The sequence below is a fragment of the Dunckerocampus dactyliophorus genome, chromosome 18 (assembly GCF_027744805.1).
Source record: "Dunckerocampus dactyliophorus isolate RoL2022-P2 chromosome 18, RoL_Ddac_1.1, whole genome shotgun sequence".
Taxonomy (NCBI): domain Eukaryota; kingdom Metazoa; phylum Chordata; class Actinopteri; order Syngnathiformes; family Syngnathidae; genus Dunckerocampus; species Dunckerocampus dactyliophorus.
Window position 1 is genome coordinate 841482 of NC_072836.1, and position 16019 is coordinate 857500.

General features: G+C 39.8%; 1 protein-coding gene across 2 annotated transcripts in view; it reads left to right on the forward strand.

Moving 5' to 3' along the window:
* The first annotated feature begins 7329 nt into the window (after window positions 1-7329).
* The window catches only part of igf2bp1 (insulin-like growth factor 2 mRNA binding protein 1), a 33504-nt gene continuing 24814 nt past the window's right edge, over window positions 7330-16019 (forward strand). For both annotated transcript variants that reach the window (XM_054758852.1, XM_054758853.1), the window contains exons 1-2: window positions 7330-7981; window positions 9052-9112. In XM_054758852.1, the coding sequence (XP_054614827.1) occupies window positions 7807-7981; window positions 9052-9112 (236 nt within the window). In that variant the 5' untranslated portion in view covers window positions 7330-7806. The remainder of the gene's footprint in view (window positions 7982-9051; window positions 9113-16019) is intronic.

Here is a 16019-nt window from a genome sequence, read left to right on the forward strand (position 1 = left end):
TTAAAACATTCATGCCCTGCAAAATTTGGGCTGATTTCTTAACAGTATTCAAATTTTTTGAATTCCTGTTTCTTGGGTTTAATGAGCTGGAAGCCCAAATTATGTAAAAATAAACAAATAAATACTTGAAATCATTTACATTGTGGGCCCTGAATCTATAATCTATGAAAGTTTAACTTTTTGAATGGAATTATGGAAATTAAACAACTTTTCCATGACATTCAAATTTTTTGGAAAGGGTCTGTATTGTTGGATGTTCTCCAAATGTTTAAAAAGTACTGATACACACGCTGAAGTCTAGCAACGTTTTATTTTTAAAACACACACACAATACACTTTACTTGGCCAAGCCCAACATTGCTGAGCGCTTGCCGCTTATACGGCTGGAAAGGACACATGATGGTGTAACTCATTGTGGGCCGTGGGCGCAAGCTTTGGTTTCCATCAGAGTTGGTTGTTCTCCAGGAAATGAGCGGTGTCACTGGTCCGTGAGTTGATCCGAGTACGGCTATCGATCACAGAAACACACCTTCCTTTTCATTTGAAAGGGTAATACTAACCGTCAGGAGTTGAACTGCGGTTAATCATGAATACCTGGTAGCCTGGTTAACTTCCACTTTGTTCCGAGAACTTGCAGCATTTATCTCATGCAGTTGTTTTGGGAGTTTGGGGTTTTTTCATGTTTTTGGCATTTGCAGCTTTTTTCTTTTGCATGTTTTTTTTTTTATCCTGCAACGTTTATGTGATTGCAGCATTTTCTGCTGCATTTTTTTTTTTACTATTCCTCCTTCTAATGTTTCATGTTGAATTGTATATCTACAATATTCCCCTGGGGACAATAAAAGATGGCTTGTAGGATGAAAATGGCCACCGGGCCACACGCTGGACCGCCATGTGTTCCACCCAATGACAATATGTGTCCATAATTGGAGTATTTGCATTACATCATCGAGGACGTGCGTGTTTTGTGAAAGTGGGGAGTGAATTGGCTCCACTTAACCGTCGTCTTTAAACAAATGAAATGACGTCCAACGCGCGCGGCTTGGTTGCGAGTTAAAGTGAATTAATTTATACTCCGGAATGCTGATCGCCTTCATTGATTACTGATGACGCTTCACGATGAAAAATTGTTGTCCATTTCGATCAAAATGAGTGGAGGCTTCCCGGGGCCTGTGCCTGTAGGCTGGATGTATCACCGTGTTTCCAACACAGGGCGATGTTGGTTAAAGTCACCGTTCATGTTGGACAGGTGACGTGGGACGCTGCAGCCGCCATGATTGGATTAATTGGCGTCATCGAGCCCGATTATAAAGAATTGCTGGATAAAACATTCAAAGGGGAGTTCGCACATCAGCTGGACTCTTTGCAAAATATGGCAACAATTTTCTTCTAACAAAAACAGCTACTTAAATTGTCATAATTCCGCGGGTGCAGGATTAGCCGGCAAATTGTCCTTTTTCAAGCTCATAAGCAACCACGTCGATATTTCAAACACGAATGACATGAAACTGTGTTGTTTAATTTCAGACCAAACCTTTACGTTGTTTTGGAAAAGGTGTTTTTCTTTTGAAGGGAACTTGGGGGCTTTTTTGGCTCCCAGCTTTGCCCCAAAACAAGGGCGTCCGTCGACAAGGTGCAGGGTCTCAACGTGGCCGCCAGGTGGCGGTGTGGTCGCAGGCACGTGAAAACTAATAGAAACTTGTTTTTTACTTCTATTCAAAGTACATAGGTGCTACATACATCTTTTTTTAGATTATTTTTTAATTTATTTGAATGTAATTTATCACAGCACACCCTTGTTGAACAAAACATGGCCCACACTTATTCAAACATTTCCATCTACAAACGCCTGATCTCAGTTCCACAGACTTTTTTTCTCCTTTCAATTCATTTTATTTATTCATTTATTCCTCAATCATAACTCATTTTTCCTTCCTCTTCACTGCTGTTGTTACTGCCATCATTAGTATTGTAATACCTACACACACACATGAACGTCATATGTTTTTTAGTTACATACTTGGCTACTATCAGAAAGCAATGTTAACAACACTGTATGACTATGTAAACATTTACTTTCAAATTCTATATTTTTAAAAAGGGACAGTGTACATTAATCAACATTTCTTTGCAGAAAGTAAATGTACCCGAGTTAGCCGAAATGCTAATTTTTATCGTCAGTCCCTTTGCCAGATGGTAATAGACCCAACAAAACAAAACAACAAAAAAGACACCATACACAACAGACATAGACAGAAATACAGTCAGCATTACATATCCCCACAGTACAAATTATATCATAAAATTACTAAAAACCAAAATGAAAATTATAATACAAACACCGCCAAGCCAGCCATATTGGCTACGTTACCGTTTACATTTCATTTGTTCGCTACCTGACGCAGGTAAAATAATGGGTAGTACCAGTGATACTGCTAGTGCACACATCTTTGCCATTCAACAAGCCAATTCTTAGCATTGAGTTTAAAAGAGTGATATGATGAAGATTCTCTGACTGATTGTGGTACTGTATTCCATTGATGGGATGCTCTAAATGAGAATACAGCCTGGCTAAATGTGCTTTTCCTGATTGGGATTGTGCAATTTTTTTAGTGGCACCTCTGGTGGCCCTGGTAGCGGAGGACCGAAATGTTATGAAAGCGGATAGTGGAGGAGGAGCCAAACCGTGCAAGATCTTATATACCAAGCAGATGTTTTTGTATTTGATGAGATTTTCCCAGCTCAGCAATTTATACTTCTTCAAAATATGGCAATGGTGGTATCTGAAAGGTTTTTTTATCCAGTGTTTTAAGTGCTTGTTTATATCATGATTCTAATAGTTTCATTACAGTGGAGTGTGCATTAGACCAACTTATCAGACAGTATGTGATGTGAGAGATAATCATAGAGAAGAAGTATATCTTGGCTGCTAAAATTGATAGAGAGTCTCTGATAAATCTACAATTTGACATACTAAACTTTACCTTATTGCAGACTAACAGAAAGTATGCACTTTCTGTTAGATTACTTTTTCCTTATGTGGACTTTTTAGTTTTGGTAAATAAAAATAAAGACTTTTAATAAAAAGTAAATCCAGTGTAAGAATAATTGAGAAAGGAGATTGACTTCCTGACAGGACATTCAATGTTAGTGTTTCCTGATGCCGACACGTTTTTTTAATGATAAAAAAGACGTCTATATTGCGAGGGGTGTCCAAAGGGCGGCCCAGGTACAGTTTGCGGCCGGCAGTTTCTTTTTGTGTTGACTCACGGCATTTGCTAAAACAAATACAAGAGCAAAGGATGTAATGTAACAAGGAACGTTCCTTATAATAATACGTTTTGTCACAACACAATGTAGAAAGCTTTTAAAAAAAAAAAAAAAGAATATGCACAGTATAGAACTTTTTAGCGTAGACCCATTGGTTTTAGCCTGAATGATTAAAATATATTTATTTTTGAAGTATGCATATGCGGCCCTGATATTGACACATACAATATGTGTATGAATACATCAACGTGTCCACTTTGTACAAATCATACCGTTATCATCGGATGCTAATTCGACATTTTTTATAAATAAATATAAAATGCAATAAAAAATAATAATGTAATAATAATTAAATCAAGAATGTGGTCAGTCACGTGAACAAAATCTGCATTCACTATCAGGAAAAAGTTGTAAAATGTGCTAATTTAATGTAAAAACATTTTATCCCAGCAATGTCATTTTTTCATGTTAGCGGTCTCGGTTGGGACATCCCGACTTCTCAGTTTCCAGTCACATCTTTCAGGTCCACCTGGAGGACACGAATAAGGCCTTCCCGGGCCAGCTGTGAGACATAATCCCCCCAGGTGTCCTATAGGTCTACCCCGGGGCCTCCTTCCCCACCCAGGACACCTCCATGGGGAGGCGTTCAGAAGGCACCCGGACACCTGTGGCTCCTCCCTACCAACCTGAGGGATGCAATGATTTGGAGTCTACACTCCCACTCAGCGCAGAAGATCATGGCTTGGTGAGGTCGCCATGACCACATCATCCGCAAATAGCAGCCAGGAGATCCTAAGACCCCCAAACTTTACACCCTTCTGTCCCCAATTCTGTCCTCATTGGAGCATCGGTGTGGAGTTTAAATGTTCTGTGAGTACTCTAAAAGCAGTCCATTGTGGGTCGATGTACTACACGACACTATCTGAACAAAACAACTTAGCATTGTGTTCTAGCTGACAAAGCAAATGAGTGTAATATCTGCGTATATCTCATTCATAATCAATTCCATTTATTTTTACAATATCAAAAACATGATGCATCCAAAAAATGGCCCTCTGGGCCCCACTATGGAATTTCCACAATCACAATGAAGTGTAAGTGACAGTTGACGGCATAATACTGTATATACAACGCAAACATGTTAAACAGCATATACTGTATACGTTACATATGTGTATATCTAAAGTGTGTAGAGTTGTTGAAATGTAAGTGTATTGAGTATGTGGGAGGGGGTGAGGGTGTTACGTCGCTGCCTCCATTTTGAGAAGGGTCTATCCATGCAGGTTGGAAGCTGTTGCCCAGCGACTGCGCCAAACAGTGATATTCAAATAAGAGAAACGTGCTTTTTATTAGCACAAAACAACCCATGGTATGTTGCAACATCAACGGGCTTCAACTTAACGCACGCGGTTCAGCCCCGCTGGGTTTTTGTAACCGTCTCGTGTTGAACGAGTCAATATTCGGCATTCTCGGTGTTCGTGAACGCACCGTGAGGCGCGTGGATGTGATTGGCGGATAACCAGGAAGTGTCGCAGCGAGGCGTCGAGAGGGAGAGGGTGTGTTTGCGAAACACGTTTGTGCGAATGTTGGACGACGCAACTTGAAAAGATCGTCGGCGTCCGCGCGTGTCTCGTCGGGACGCTACAATGTATAAAATGATTTTATAAAGTCAATATATCAAATGAATATAAGTTTTGGTGTCTTTTCAACGTCGTGTAATTTCCACGCCAAGGTGCAATCATACAAATGTGTCACGTGGTGTCACTGACACTGGTGACACGATAAAGCAACATTCCAAATAATATTCCAAACAATACACTCCACGGACAGTGCGCTCATCCATCTGCCCAATGGTGGGCGGCTCGATACAAACATCGATAGTATCGATAACCGTTAATAAGGTGGATCTTTTTCAGTTGTCTTGTGTTTATTTTCACACACGTCTATAATGTGTTGTTGAAATCGGTATGTTCGTCTACAAGGCAGGGAGTAGGTAGTTGCTGTGAAGGATTTGCATGAGAGCAAATGTAGTTTTTTGCTTTTCTTTGCGTGTTTGACTCAACGTTGTTGAAAGAATTGAAAGGGAATAATTGTGTTATTTTGTTCATATTGTTACATTGGCTGATAGTGTTGGATTTGTATATGTTTCAATTGTTAACAAACACTAAAAATCTTTGTCCTGTTTTTCATTCGGATTATAATCAAGATCAACAAATTAAAGGCAAAATCATTTATCGAATGTACTTCCTTGATATCAGATAGATGCCAAAATGTGCAGTATTGCTCACACCTACGAATAGTGGTGAGAAGGGGCGTGGTATCTTTCCTGGTCTTTTTAATTGTAACAAACTTATTTGAGATCTATTTAACACTATATACACACACACGACAATATAAGCCATTATCAACAAAGTCATACAATTATTCTCTTTTATCGCACACAATTCGCAAAGCTAAATTAACTCAATAATGCAGAAACTGTGATTACGGTATCAACGATATGGATGGCACAACAAAATATACACAAGAAAACTGACACATAGCCACCCCAGCACACTAGTATCAATGCGATACTGCTCATATAAATATTACATATCAACACAAAACAAAAATACAGAAGAAAACTGATAGACATTGATAGACACTAGTATCAATCCGATACGGTTCATATAAATATAACTACATCAACAACACAACAAAAAATACAGAAGAAAACTGATACATACCCTCTTCAACACACCTAGTATCGATCCGATACCCTTCATTTAAATATATCAATATCAACACAAAAATACAGACGAAAACTAATACATACCCTCGTCAACACACCAGTATCGATCCTGTACCGCTAATTTAAATATGGCGATATCAACAACACATCAAAACTACAGAAGAAAACTAATACATATCCTCCTCAACACACTAGTAGCAATCCGATACCGCTCGCATAAATATAATGATATCAACACAAAAATACAAACGAAAACATACATATTACACTCAGCCCACTAGTATCGACCTGGTACGGGTCATACAAATACACGAGGTCCCCAACTTAAGAACACCCGACTAGCGAACACTCGCGGATACGAACACAAGCCGACTGGTCTATATTTTATTTTATTTTGCCTTGTAGTCACTCAATCAGTATTTCTACTGCTACTGTACATGCTGACACTGCTAATGGGACCAACAGCATTCTTTACACTGTACTCTTTACTTGTATCTTGCTTGCTGCTGTAACAAGTGAATTTCCCCGCTGTGGGATGAATAAAGGACAAATACAAAACAGAGGAAGAGTTAGACTGGGGAGATACAGTGTAAAGCTAAATGGAAAGCTAAGTTGTACAACCCGGACAGAGCGTGTGATTAAAGTTGATGAAGAGTTAATAGGCCTGCTTAATTCTACACCACCCACAAAACACTACCTCTTTTAGAAGAGTCTAACCACCACCACCATTTGTCCTTTTTTTCAATATCTCCTCCTCCTCCACCACCACAACGACGTATGCTGGACCACTCCTCTTCAAAGGTAAATAACATTTATCATTACGTATTATTATATCACTTTTATTATTGTTTTTTTCATGAATTATCCTGGTTTAATATTACTACTGCATCCAAACTCATATTTACATACATACACATATACTGTATATGTATACACGTTCATGTAGTACCTATAGCATTGCTAATATTACCTTTTACCCTACTTAAGAACAATTCCACTTAAGAACGGTCGTCTGGAACCAATTGTGTCCGTTAGTTGGGGACTTAGTGTATAACGATATCAACAACACAACACAAAAAAGAAGAAGAAGAAGAAGAAGAAAACTGATACTGCTCATATAAATATAACAATATCAACAATATATGAAATACTACACAAAAGTAAAACCGATAAAAAGGAAAACCGATACATATCATCTCACCGGCACACCTCTACCTTTGGTATCGATATTTGTATCGCCAGTGCTAGTATTATAGCAGTGCCGCGGGGATCCGCCCCCTTTCCTGCCCTTCTGAGGCCACTCTCAGACCACGTGGTTTCCTGTCGAAAGCTGAATTGGCGTACGAGCAGGGGCGGTGCCACGCATCTGCTGCGAGTGGGCGGACGGTGGGGGGAGAGAAGAGGAGCGCAGAGCCTAAAAAAGAGCACGTCTCCCACCGACCGATCCCGCCATAGTTCCCCCACACCCGCCGACCCCCTCCCACTTATTCCAGCGTAGACCATCGAGCAGCACAGACCAGCGTAGACCCCCATCACCACCATCTCCACCAGCGTGCTGCCGTAAAGCAAGCAGGCATTTTTTCATTTGATGCCACATTCCTCATCATCACCAACCGGATTTGCTGATTTGACTCCACTTGGCTTTGGGCTTCTTCGCGGTGTACTTTCTACATGATCTATTTCTACATTATCTCCCCCCAACTCTGTGCCACCACTACACCAGCCTGCACTACATCGCAACTTTTTGTTTATTTTTATTTTTAATCCAGCTTTTGCGTTTGTCATTTTGTAACCTAGCTAGTACAATGCACAAGCTGTACATCGGGAATCTGGTCGACAGCGTGACTGCCGAGGACCTTGGAAAAACCTTTGACGAGCACAAGATTCCCTACTCGGGACATTTCCTCATGAAAACCGGATACGCGTTTGTGGATTGTCCGGACGACCACTGGGCCATGAAGGCGATCGAGACGTTTTCTGGTGAGTTCAACCGGACTACATTCATATTTTTTCATTGGGGGGAGGGGGAGGGGTGCGTGTTACATTCTTTTTTTTAATTGTGCAACCTCCAACTCAATATCATCCCGTTCCATCACGTGCACTCAAGGAGGACGTAATAATTGACGATTTGTATATAACATAAGGAGAGCCGTACATACACGCCCATGGGGGGCTATTCAACTTTGGTAAGAGGGGGGGGGGTGCAGGTTGATCCTATGCAAACGTAAATGAATGTGAATTCACTTCCATTCCAAAAACTGCACGTGCTGTTCATGTTAAAAGTGGTGCTATTTCATTACAATCATGACAATAACCTGGTATAAAAATCATCATCATAATTGCGGGAACTTTATTTCTTTTGTTTTTTAAGCCACTAAATGGGGGAAAAACCCCACAAGTGAATTGGCTCGTGCGTCTGTGACCGATCGATAGAAGAAGCCGTTTAGCTTTGCGAGAAAGGCAAGTGTGTCGGATCGTCCTCATTCCTGCTGCCGCTGCTCGACGTGGACAAGCAAGGTCGCCATGTCACTTTGCTGCCTTGCTTTTCACTAAATATCAACATTTTTATCTAGATTTATCTGCAGGGGGCAGACCCCTCACCCCAGACCCTAGGGGCCCAGGCTCACACCAGTGCAGATTTATGTCAGAAAACAACAAGAAAAAATAAACCAAAATGTTCCCAATGAATAAGCATAAAATGTATCATTTGAACTTTATGTTCCAGAATAGTGGTAAAGAAGGAATAAGAACGTGATTTTTCTATTTTTGTTTGATAAAAACGTCTGTGTGCATGATTGGGTGGTGTGGTGCATCTGTGGGTCAGCACGTTCCAACTTTTTCATCCTAACCGTTTTGTGCTTCACGTTTACAATTGTATTATTATTTGAATGCACCACCAGCCGGTAAACACCAATAAGCTACATGGGGGGCACATTTAGTAACAACTTCACAGTTCATGCTGCACAATTCAATGCTTTTCCAAGTTACCCCCTCCCCCACCTGATGTATTTTAAAGTGTGTTCCTAATGAGCCTGATTTGTTGTTTCCAGGTAAAGTGGAGCTCCACGGGAAGCGTATGGAGGTTGAACACTCGGTGCCCAAGAAGCAAAGGTAGCTCGCCGTGTAGCTTTCAGCCCTGGGCCGCCCATCCCCCCCACCAATCTCTCTCTGTCCCCTTTTCACGCTTCCCTCGTAGACAGATTGCTGAGTACGGAGCATTTCTTGGTGATTTCGGACAGGCGCCGCCCGTGTCTTTGATGTGTGACAGGAAATGTGGAGTTTTATTTCCACGTTTCGTGGTGTGCTTATGTTCTGCTTCCTGCTTGCGTTCTAAAAGGGAGTGTATCGGGGGGGGGGGGGGGGGTCCTCTGGCTGCCTAGAGGGCGCCAACATAAAGACGTAACACGCACACGCATGTATCAGTTATGATGTTGTCAGCCAACAATAGCAATTTGGCAAAGTTTAGCTAGAATTTAAGGCAATTTTGATGCAGTTTTGTGAAAAATGTAGACTTTTTTTGTGCAACGCGTTCTTTGCAAGCACTGTTGCTAACGTACGCTAGCTGGCGGTGGTGTTTTTATGTCATTTGGAGGAAGTTGCAAGCGTCGGCGTCCCTTTAGCCTGAAATCCGCACCTCGGTGGTTAAGTTGTGTGCGTGGATCAGGACCAGTCATGCGCGATACCACTCGTTTCTTTACGTTTTGGGTGAATGTATTCATTTCAGTAAATGAATAATGAAACATGTGTTTGTTGTAAAAGTACATGGAGGTAGCGGGGATCTTGTTGATCTTGTTTCCGATCCAATGCCGAGTAAAATTCAGGCTGGGTATCGGCAATACCGATCCAAAAGCGATACTTTGTGCAAATCCACCTGGTGTGTGTGGTACTTTTGAAAAAGTTGTGTACACGTACGCATTTCACATGGTAACAGAAACAATACAAGACGTTTGATTTATTTGTTGATGAAATAAATGGATCATGTATTGAATGGATATGTTCAGGTTCATTTATTCATTCAGTCATATAAATGAAGAATTTAATCATGAAATGTATTTGAAAGCCTGAAGTATCGTGAGCTAGCGTGCTAGCCAGACTAAAAGAAACAACACAGGACACAAAGCATATCAAATATGTGCAAAACAATAAACAAAGACAACAAGTAAGACAACAAAAGCATTGAAATAAATCATTTCATGATGATCATGATATTAATAATACACGATAATTATGATGAACCACTGAAAACTTTACTCACAATTCACACACGGCTCCGTTTATGATCCTTCATCCTTTCATCAGACAAACATGACCGTAACTGAAATGATGGAAGTATCCAAAGTATCCGATTTTCATTTTAGATGGATCTTAGAGCACCAGGAACTGGTATCGGAAGTATCGATATTTCAGCATTGATCCACATGTCACCACTCAGGACGGGGAGGGGGGGGGGGGGGTCAACAAGGCACCGTTTTGGCTCTTATTTAGCACGATGTGATGCAGGCATGCTAGCTAAGACGGCGGTTACCTCGGGGGTGTCCAAACCTTTTCCAACAAGGGCCGCATGCAAAATGAAAATTGACAATGAAAAATGACAATTTTTGAAGGCAAGACATGCGGATATGGACATGCTGATATACTGTATGCTGGATTATGTGGATATATGATGATACATGCTGGATTATGTGGATATATGATGGATTATGTGGATATATGATGATACATGATGGATTATGTGGATATTATGTGGATATATGATGAGTATGTGGTGGATTATGTGGATATATGATGATAGATGCTGGATTATGTGGATATATGATGATACATGCTGGATTATGTGAATATATGATGGATTATGTGGATATATGATGGATTTTGTGGATATATGATGATACATGCTGGATTATGTGGATATATGATGGGTATGTGGTGGATTATGTGGATATATGATGATACATGCTGGATTATGTGGATATATGATGGGTATGTGGTGGATTATGTGGATATATGATGATACATGCTGGATTATGTGGATATTATGTGGATATATGATGGGTATGTTGTGGATATATGATGGGTATATGATGGATTATGTGGATATATGTTGGATTATGTGGCTATGCTGAGATGTTTTTATTTTGAAAGAAAAGCGTGTCAGGTGACAAAGCGTATTCTTACTTTGAATTTCTATTCCTTACATTACACTTTTTTGCTTGTTTTTCCTTTTTTTTTAAAAAACATTTTTAAAAATTTCTGCTTGTTTGCGTACATTTTTTGTGTCATATAATGGGAGAGGAAGGACAGGATAAATAGATAGGGAAAGGGGGGAGAAAAAAACTTTTTTTTTTTTTTTAGCATTTGTGTACCTGTATACTGTATATGTGTATACTGTATATGTATATATGTGTGTACTTGTGTAGGTGCAGATGTAAGTGTGTATATATGTGTATGTGTGTGTGTGTATGTGTATGTACACACATGTATGTATTAGCAATTGATGTGCTACAAAAAGGGGATAGGATTAAATAAGCTGTGCTTCTTCCTACTCCTTTTCGGACATATGCATGTTCGAAATAAATTAAACCAATAAATGTCATAATAATATCTAGACTTTGTTGTTGTAATATCCTAACTTCTATCCCAGCTCTAAAATTGCATCTTTATTCTTTGGATTGTTTGTTAATATAATATTAGTAATATTACAACCTTTTTTAAAAAACACGTATTTTAGTCTTTAAATTTTTAACTTTATGCCTTTTTTCTCTTAATATTATGATTTACGCCATTTTTTGTTGTGTTTTTGTTTAATTGTATTTTTCTGTATTTATGTGCTGAGGGCCAAAACTTTAGACACCCCCGTGTTGCATTCAAGATTTCATCTTTTTCTCCCTAATCTTCCTTTTAGAATAAAAAAACAATTCATTTTACGTGGACAATAATTCTCGACAAAAAAGCTATGGCTGAAATGGCCCCCAGGCCCCCCAGGCTCCTTATTTGCTTGATTAGAAATTTCAGCCGTGCATTTGTGGCCAACGTTACAGTAAAGATATGTTGGAAAGTGCGTGTGTGTGTGTGTGTGTGTGTGTGTGTGTGTGTGTGTGTGTGTGTCCTTGTTGAGCATCGTAACCTTTGGCCCAGATACACGCAACGCTGCTCAGTGAGCGGCCAACGAGCGCGTCCGTGCGGCGCTGGCACGTACCTGCTGGTGTCTCCCTTCCAGGCCGTGTTGGCGCATTCCTTGCAAGATTTGGAAGGATGACTTGAATGATTGGCCCCCCTGCAACAGCAGCAGGCGTGGTGTGTTGCGTCGTCACAACATGCTGGACACACACACACACACACACACACACACACACACACACACACTATATACAAGTATATCATTCCAATAAACATTGTCTTCTTTTTAATACATTTTATGATGTTATTACATGTAATATTTGTTCTTATTTCATTTCCAGTGTTTTCAAAATAATGCATTATTTCATGTATTCTTACAATCAATCAAACAAAGTCAAGTATGTTGTATACTATATTATGGATATGTAGTTTATGTAGTTTAACATATATGTAGTTTTTGATTTTGAATTTCGATTTTGTCATGAATTTGTTCCAAAATGTCAGATGCTATGTTGTCCCCAGAGGAAATCTTAGCAGTCCAATGAATGGCTTCCAGACCCCACGAATATGAAGGACAAAAAAGACATTTTCAGGAGGATGATTATCATTTTGCATGAGAAGATGCAAAGTCTTAATCAATGAGGAACAGAAAGAAGTCATTGTTGATGTTGTACATCCTGGTGAGGTGGTCTCACCTTCTGCATCAAGTCACTGCCACCAGCAGCTTTCATTGGCCCCGTGGCGGGTCATTTCATAAAACACTCCATTTCACGAAACGGGACAAAAGAACTAGTTTGTTACGCGCATTCTTGTAGCAGAAGTCTGCATGTGCAGTACGTGCAGACATGTATGATTTACCGTAGGCTGGCGCATGCAAGCGCGCATGCAAGCGCGCATGCAAGCGCGCATGCAAGCGCGCATGCAAGCGCGCCTGCGGGCTGGAGATTGAAATGAAGCTTAGGAGTCCGTCTCCAAAGACACACGTGGCGTCGTGGTGGTTGTCATGTGTGAGAGTTGACGATCATCTTGCACGTCTTTTATGGTTTTTCATGTTTTGTGACAAACACGTTTTCATTGAGAGCCACATCACACTTACTTTATTCATTCATTCATTCATTCATTCATTCATTCATTCACCCTCAGAGCGCTGCTTGTAACAGCAAATGCTGATTCTTTTGATTTTGTTATTTTTATATACGGATTTATTGATTGAACTTTGATGTTTTTCATCTCATTTTATTTCCAACATTTCTTATTTATTTGATGTGCGCTTGAACAACAACAACAACGGAAGCCACCGCAGTGCAGATGAAACACACAAACATAAAAACAACACAAAGAAAGCAAAACCAAGCCAGACATAAAAGAAGTTTCACTTGCATGTTCAAAACCCCTCATTTGACTATTTTTACATTGTATTTATTTCTTTATTTTCATTTTCATTTTCAACATTTATTTAGCTAAAAAAAGTTTGAGCAACAACATTTTAACTACAAATTAAAAACAACAGAAAGAAAGTCAAATAGTCATCATTTGGATGTTCAAAACCACTTATTTATTTCTCATTTTATTTTGCACATTTATTCATTTATTTATTTATTTTACATTTAAAAAAAATTGGTTGTGAACATGTTTTATTTTGAACAACAACAATTGAAGATGGTACAAATGACAAACGTCAACACAAGCGGTCAAATAGGTTTGTCGTTTGCATCAATCGGCAATAATTCATTGATCTGCTTCCAATCAATAATAATCACAACAAGCAAAACTATGATGAGACAGTATTGAAGTTCACCAGCTCCGGTATGTCGCTGCATGCATGCACTGGAATTTGAAAGAAGAAAAAGGATGAAGTGTTTTCTTGCTCCGTAAAACGATGTGGGGGGGGGCAGCTCTGGCCCCCGGGCCTGGAGTTTGCCACCGGTGTTATTAAAGCTATGAGATTGTACGGCTGCTGATATCAAAGTGGTATCACTTGTGCTGATATCAAAGTGGTATCACTTGTGTCAAATTGTTACTGAGTGGAACGTTTTCACGGTGGAATGATTTGAATGGATGAAGAAATGTGGACCTGGGAAAATACTGTCCATTCATTTTCAATGGGAAATGTCAAATTCTGGAAAATGGGGGAAGTTTTGGTCACATGTCAACAGGAACGCTTTCATGTTGGAATGTTTGGAAGGGTTGAGAAATTTGCACAGAGTAAGAACTCTCACATCACAAGGAATTTGTGTTGGGAAATGTGGGATTTTTGGAAATGTGGGACATGTTTTGCTGTGTAAAATAGTTAGCATAAATGTCCCAAATGAGTGTTTTACGACTGGAATGTTTGGAATGGGTTGAGGAATGTGCAAGTAGCAAACATTCTCAAGACCAGACTGAAAGTGTGTATCAGTCAATGTGGAATTTTAGGAAAAGTGGGAATTTTTGGGTTGTGGAAAATTCGTTAGTTTGAACGTCCCGAATGAACGGAACATTTTCATGTCGGAACGACTTCAGTGAGTTGACAAACCTGCAGGTTACTCAGCAGCAGAACATGAGCACAACACAAAGAAATACTATTTACTTGCAGAATAACACACACTCCACTTACCACACCACACTACTACACCCTAGTACACACAGTGTACATACTACACCCTAGTACATACAGTAGTACTGCACCCTGGTGTATGTTAGTAGAGTGTAGTGACGCTTTTTGAATGTGACTTTCTAATCTATCATTCATATTTGACTCCTATTATCTCTAAAGCATCTATTTACTGTATTGTCACTCCGTGTGTGTGTGTGTGTGTGTGTGTGTGTGTAATAAAAGAAGGCATTTTCGTTGGTGAGCTGTGAAAGGCGTGGTCTTCCCGTCATGGCCGCTGAGGATGACAGCATAGTGGGCGGGGCGTGTGAGTGGGTGCGACCAATCGGTGGAGGGACTCTGTCGAGCAGCAGAAGAAGTTGGATGAGCAAACGTCTGAAACTCCCCCTTGTTAACCCTTTACTACTCACATGGCTTTCCACTCCACATTTCTATTTCTATCATATGCAATCTATAGATCTGTTGTTCTAGTTAGACCAGGATTTTGGTCAATAATTACAAATGAATCATTTCTGTATAATTACATTTGATTGAACATGTTTGTGTATCTTCTGTATGCTAACAAGGTCATGATTCCTAATTGTGATTTGCAACATGAGAGGTTTCATTCTCTAAACATCTCTGACCAACGTTTACTTCAAATAATTATTGTTTCATTAAGAAATGCAAAAAAAATGTGATTTTTAGAGTGGAAGTGTAAACGAAACACTTGGTACGGTAAATGTTGTTTTGCTAGCTTGCTGGATAGATAAATAGATTTCAAGATTGAAGAGTTTTATTGTCATAAGCACAGTAAAACAGGCAGTTCTGCTATGCAATGAAATTCTTATTCTGTTCATTCTCCCAAGAAAAGAAAGAAAACACAAGAAAGAATAAGAACATAAGAAACATAAATACCAATAAATTAAGCAACAACAACAGAAGAGACATTAATACAGATAAATAATACAAATAAATATACAAATAAATAAATAAATAAAGTGCTATGAGTGTGTGCGTGTGTTGCGTGCGGCGTGTGCGAGTGCTTCGTTGAGAAGCCTGATGGCCTGTGGGTAAAAGCTGTTTGCCAGCCTTGTGGTCCTGGACTTCAAACTCCTGTAGCGTCTGCCTGACGGTAGGAGTGTGAATAATGAGTGTTGTGGATGTGTGCTGTCCTTGATGAGGTTGTGTGTTCTTCGTAGGACTCTAGTTTTATAAATGTCTTGCAGTGAGGGGAGGGCTGCCCCAACAATGTTCTGTGAGGTCTTGATCACCCGCTGGAGTGCCTTCCTATCACGTGTTGTACAGTTACCGTACCAAACAGTGATG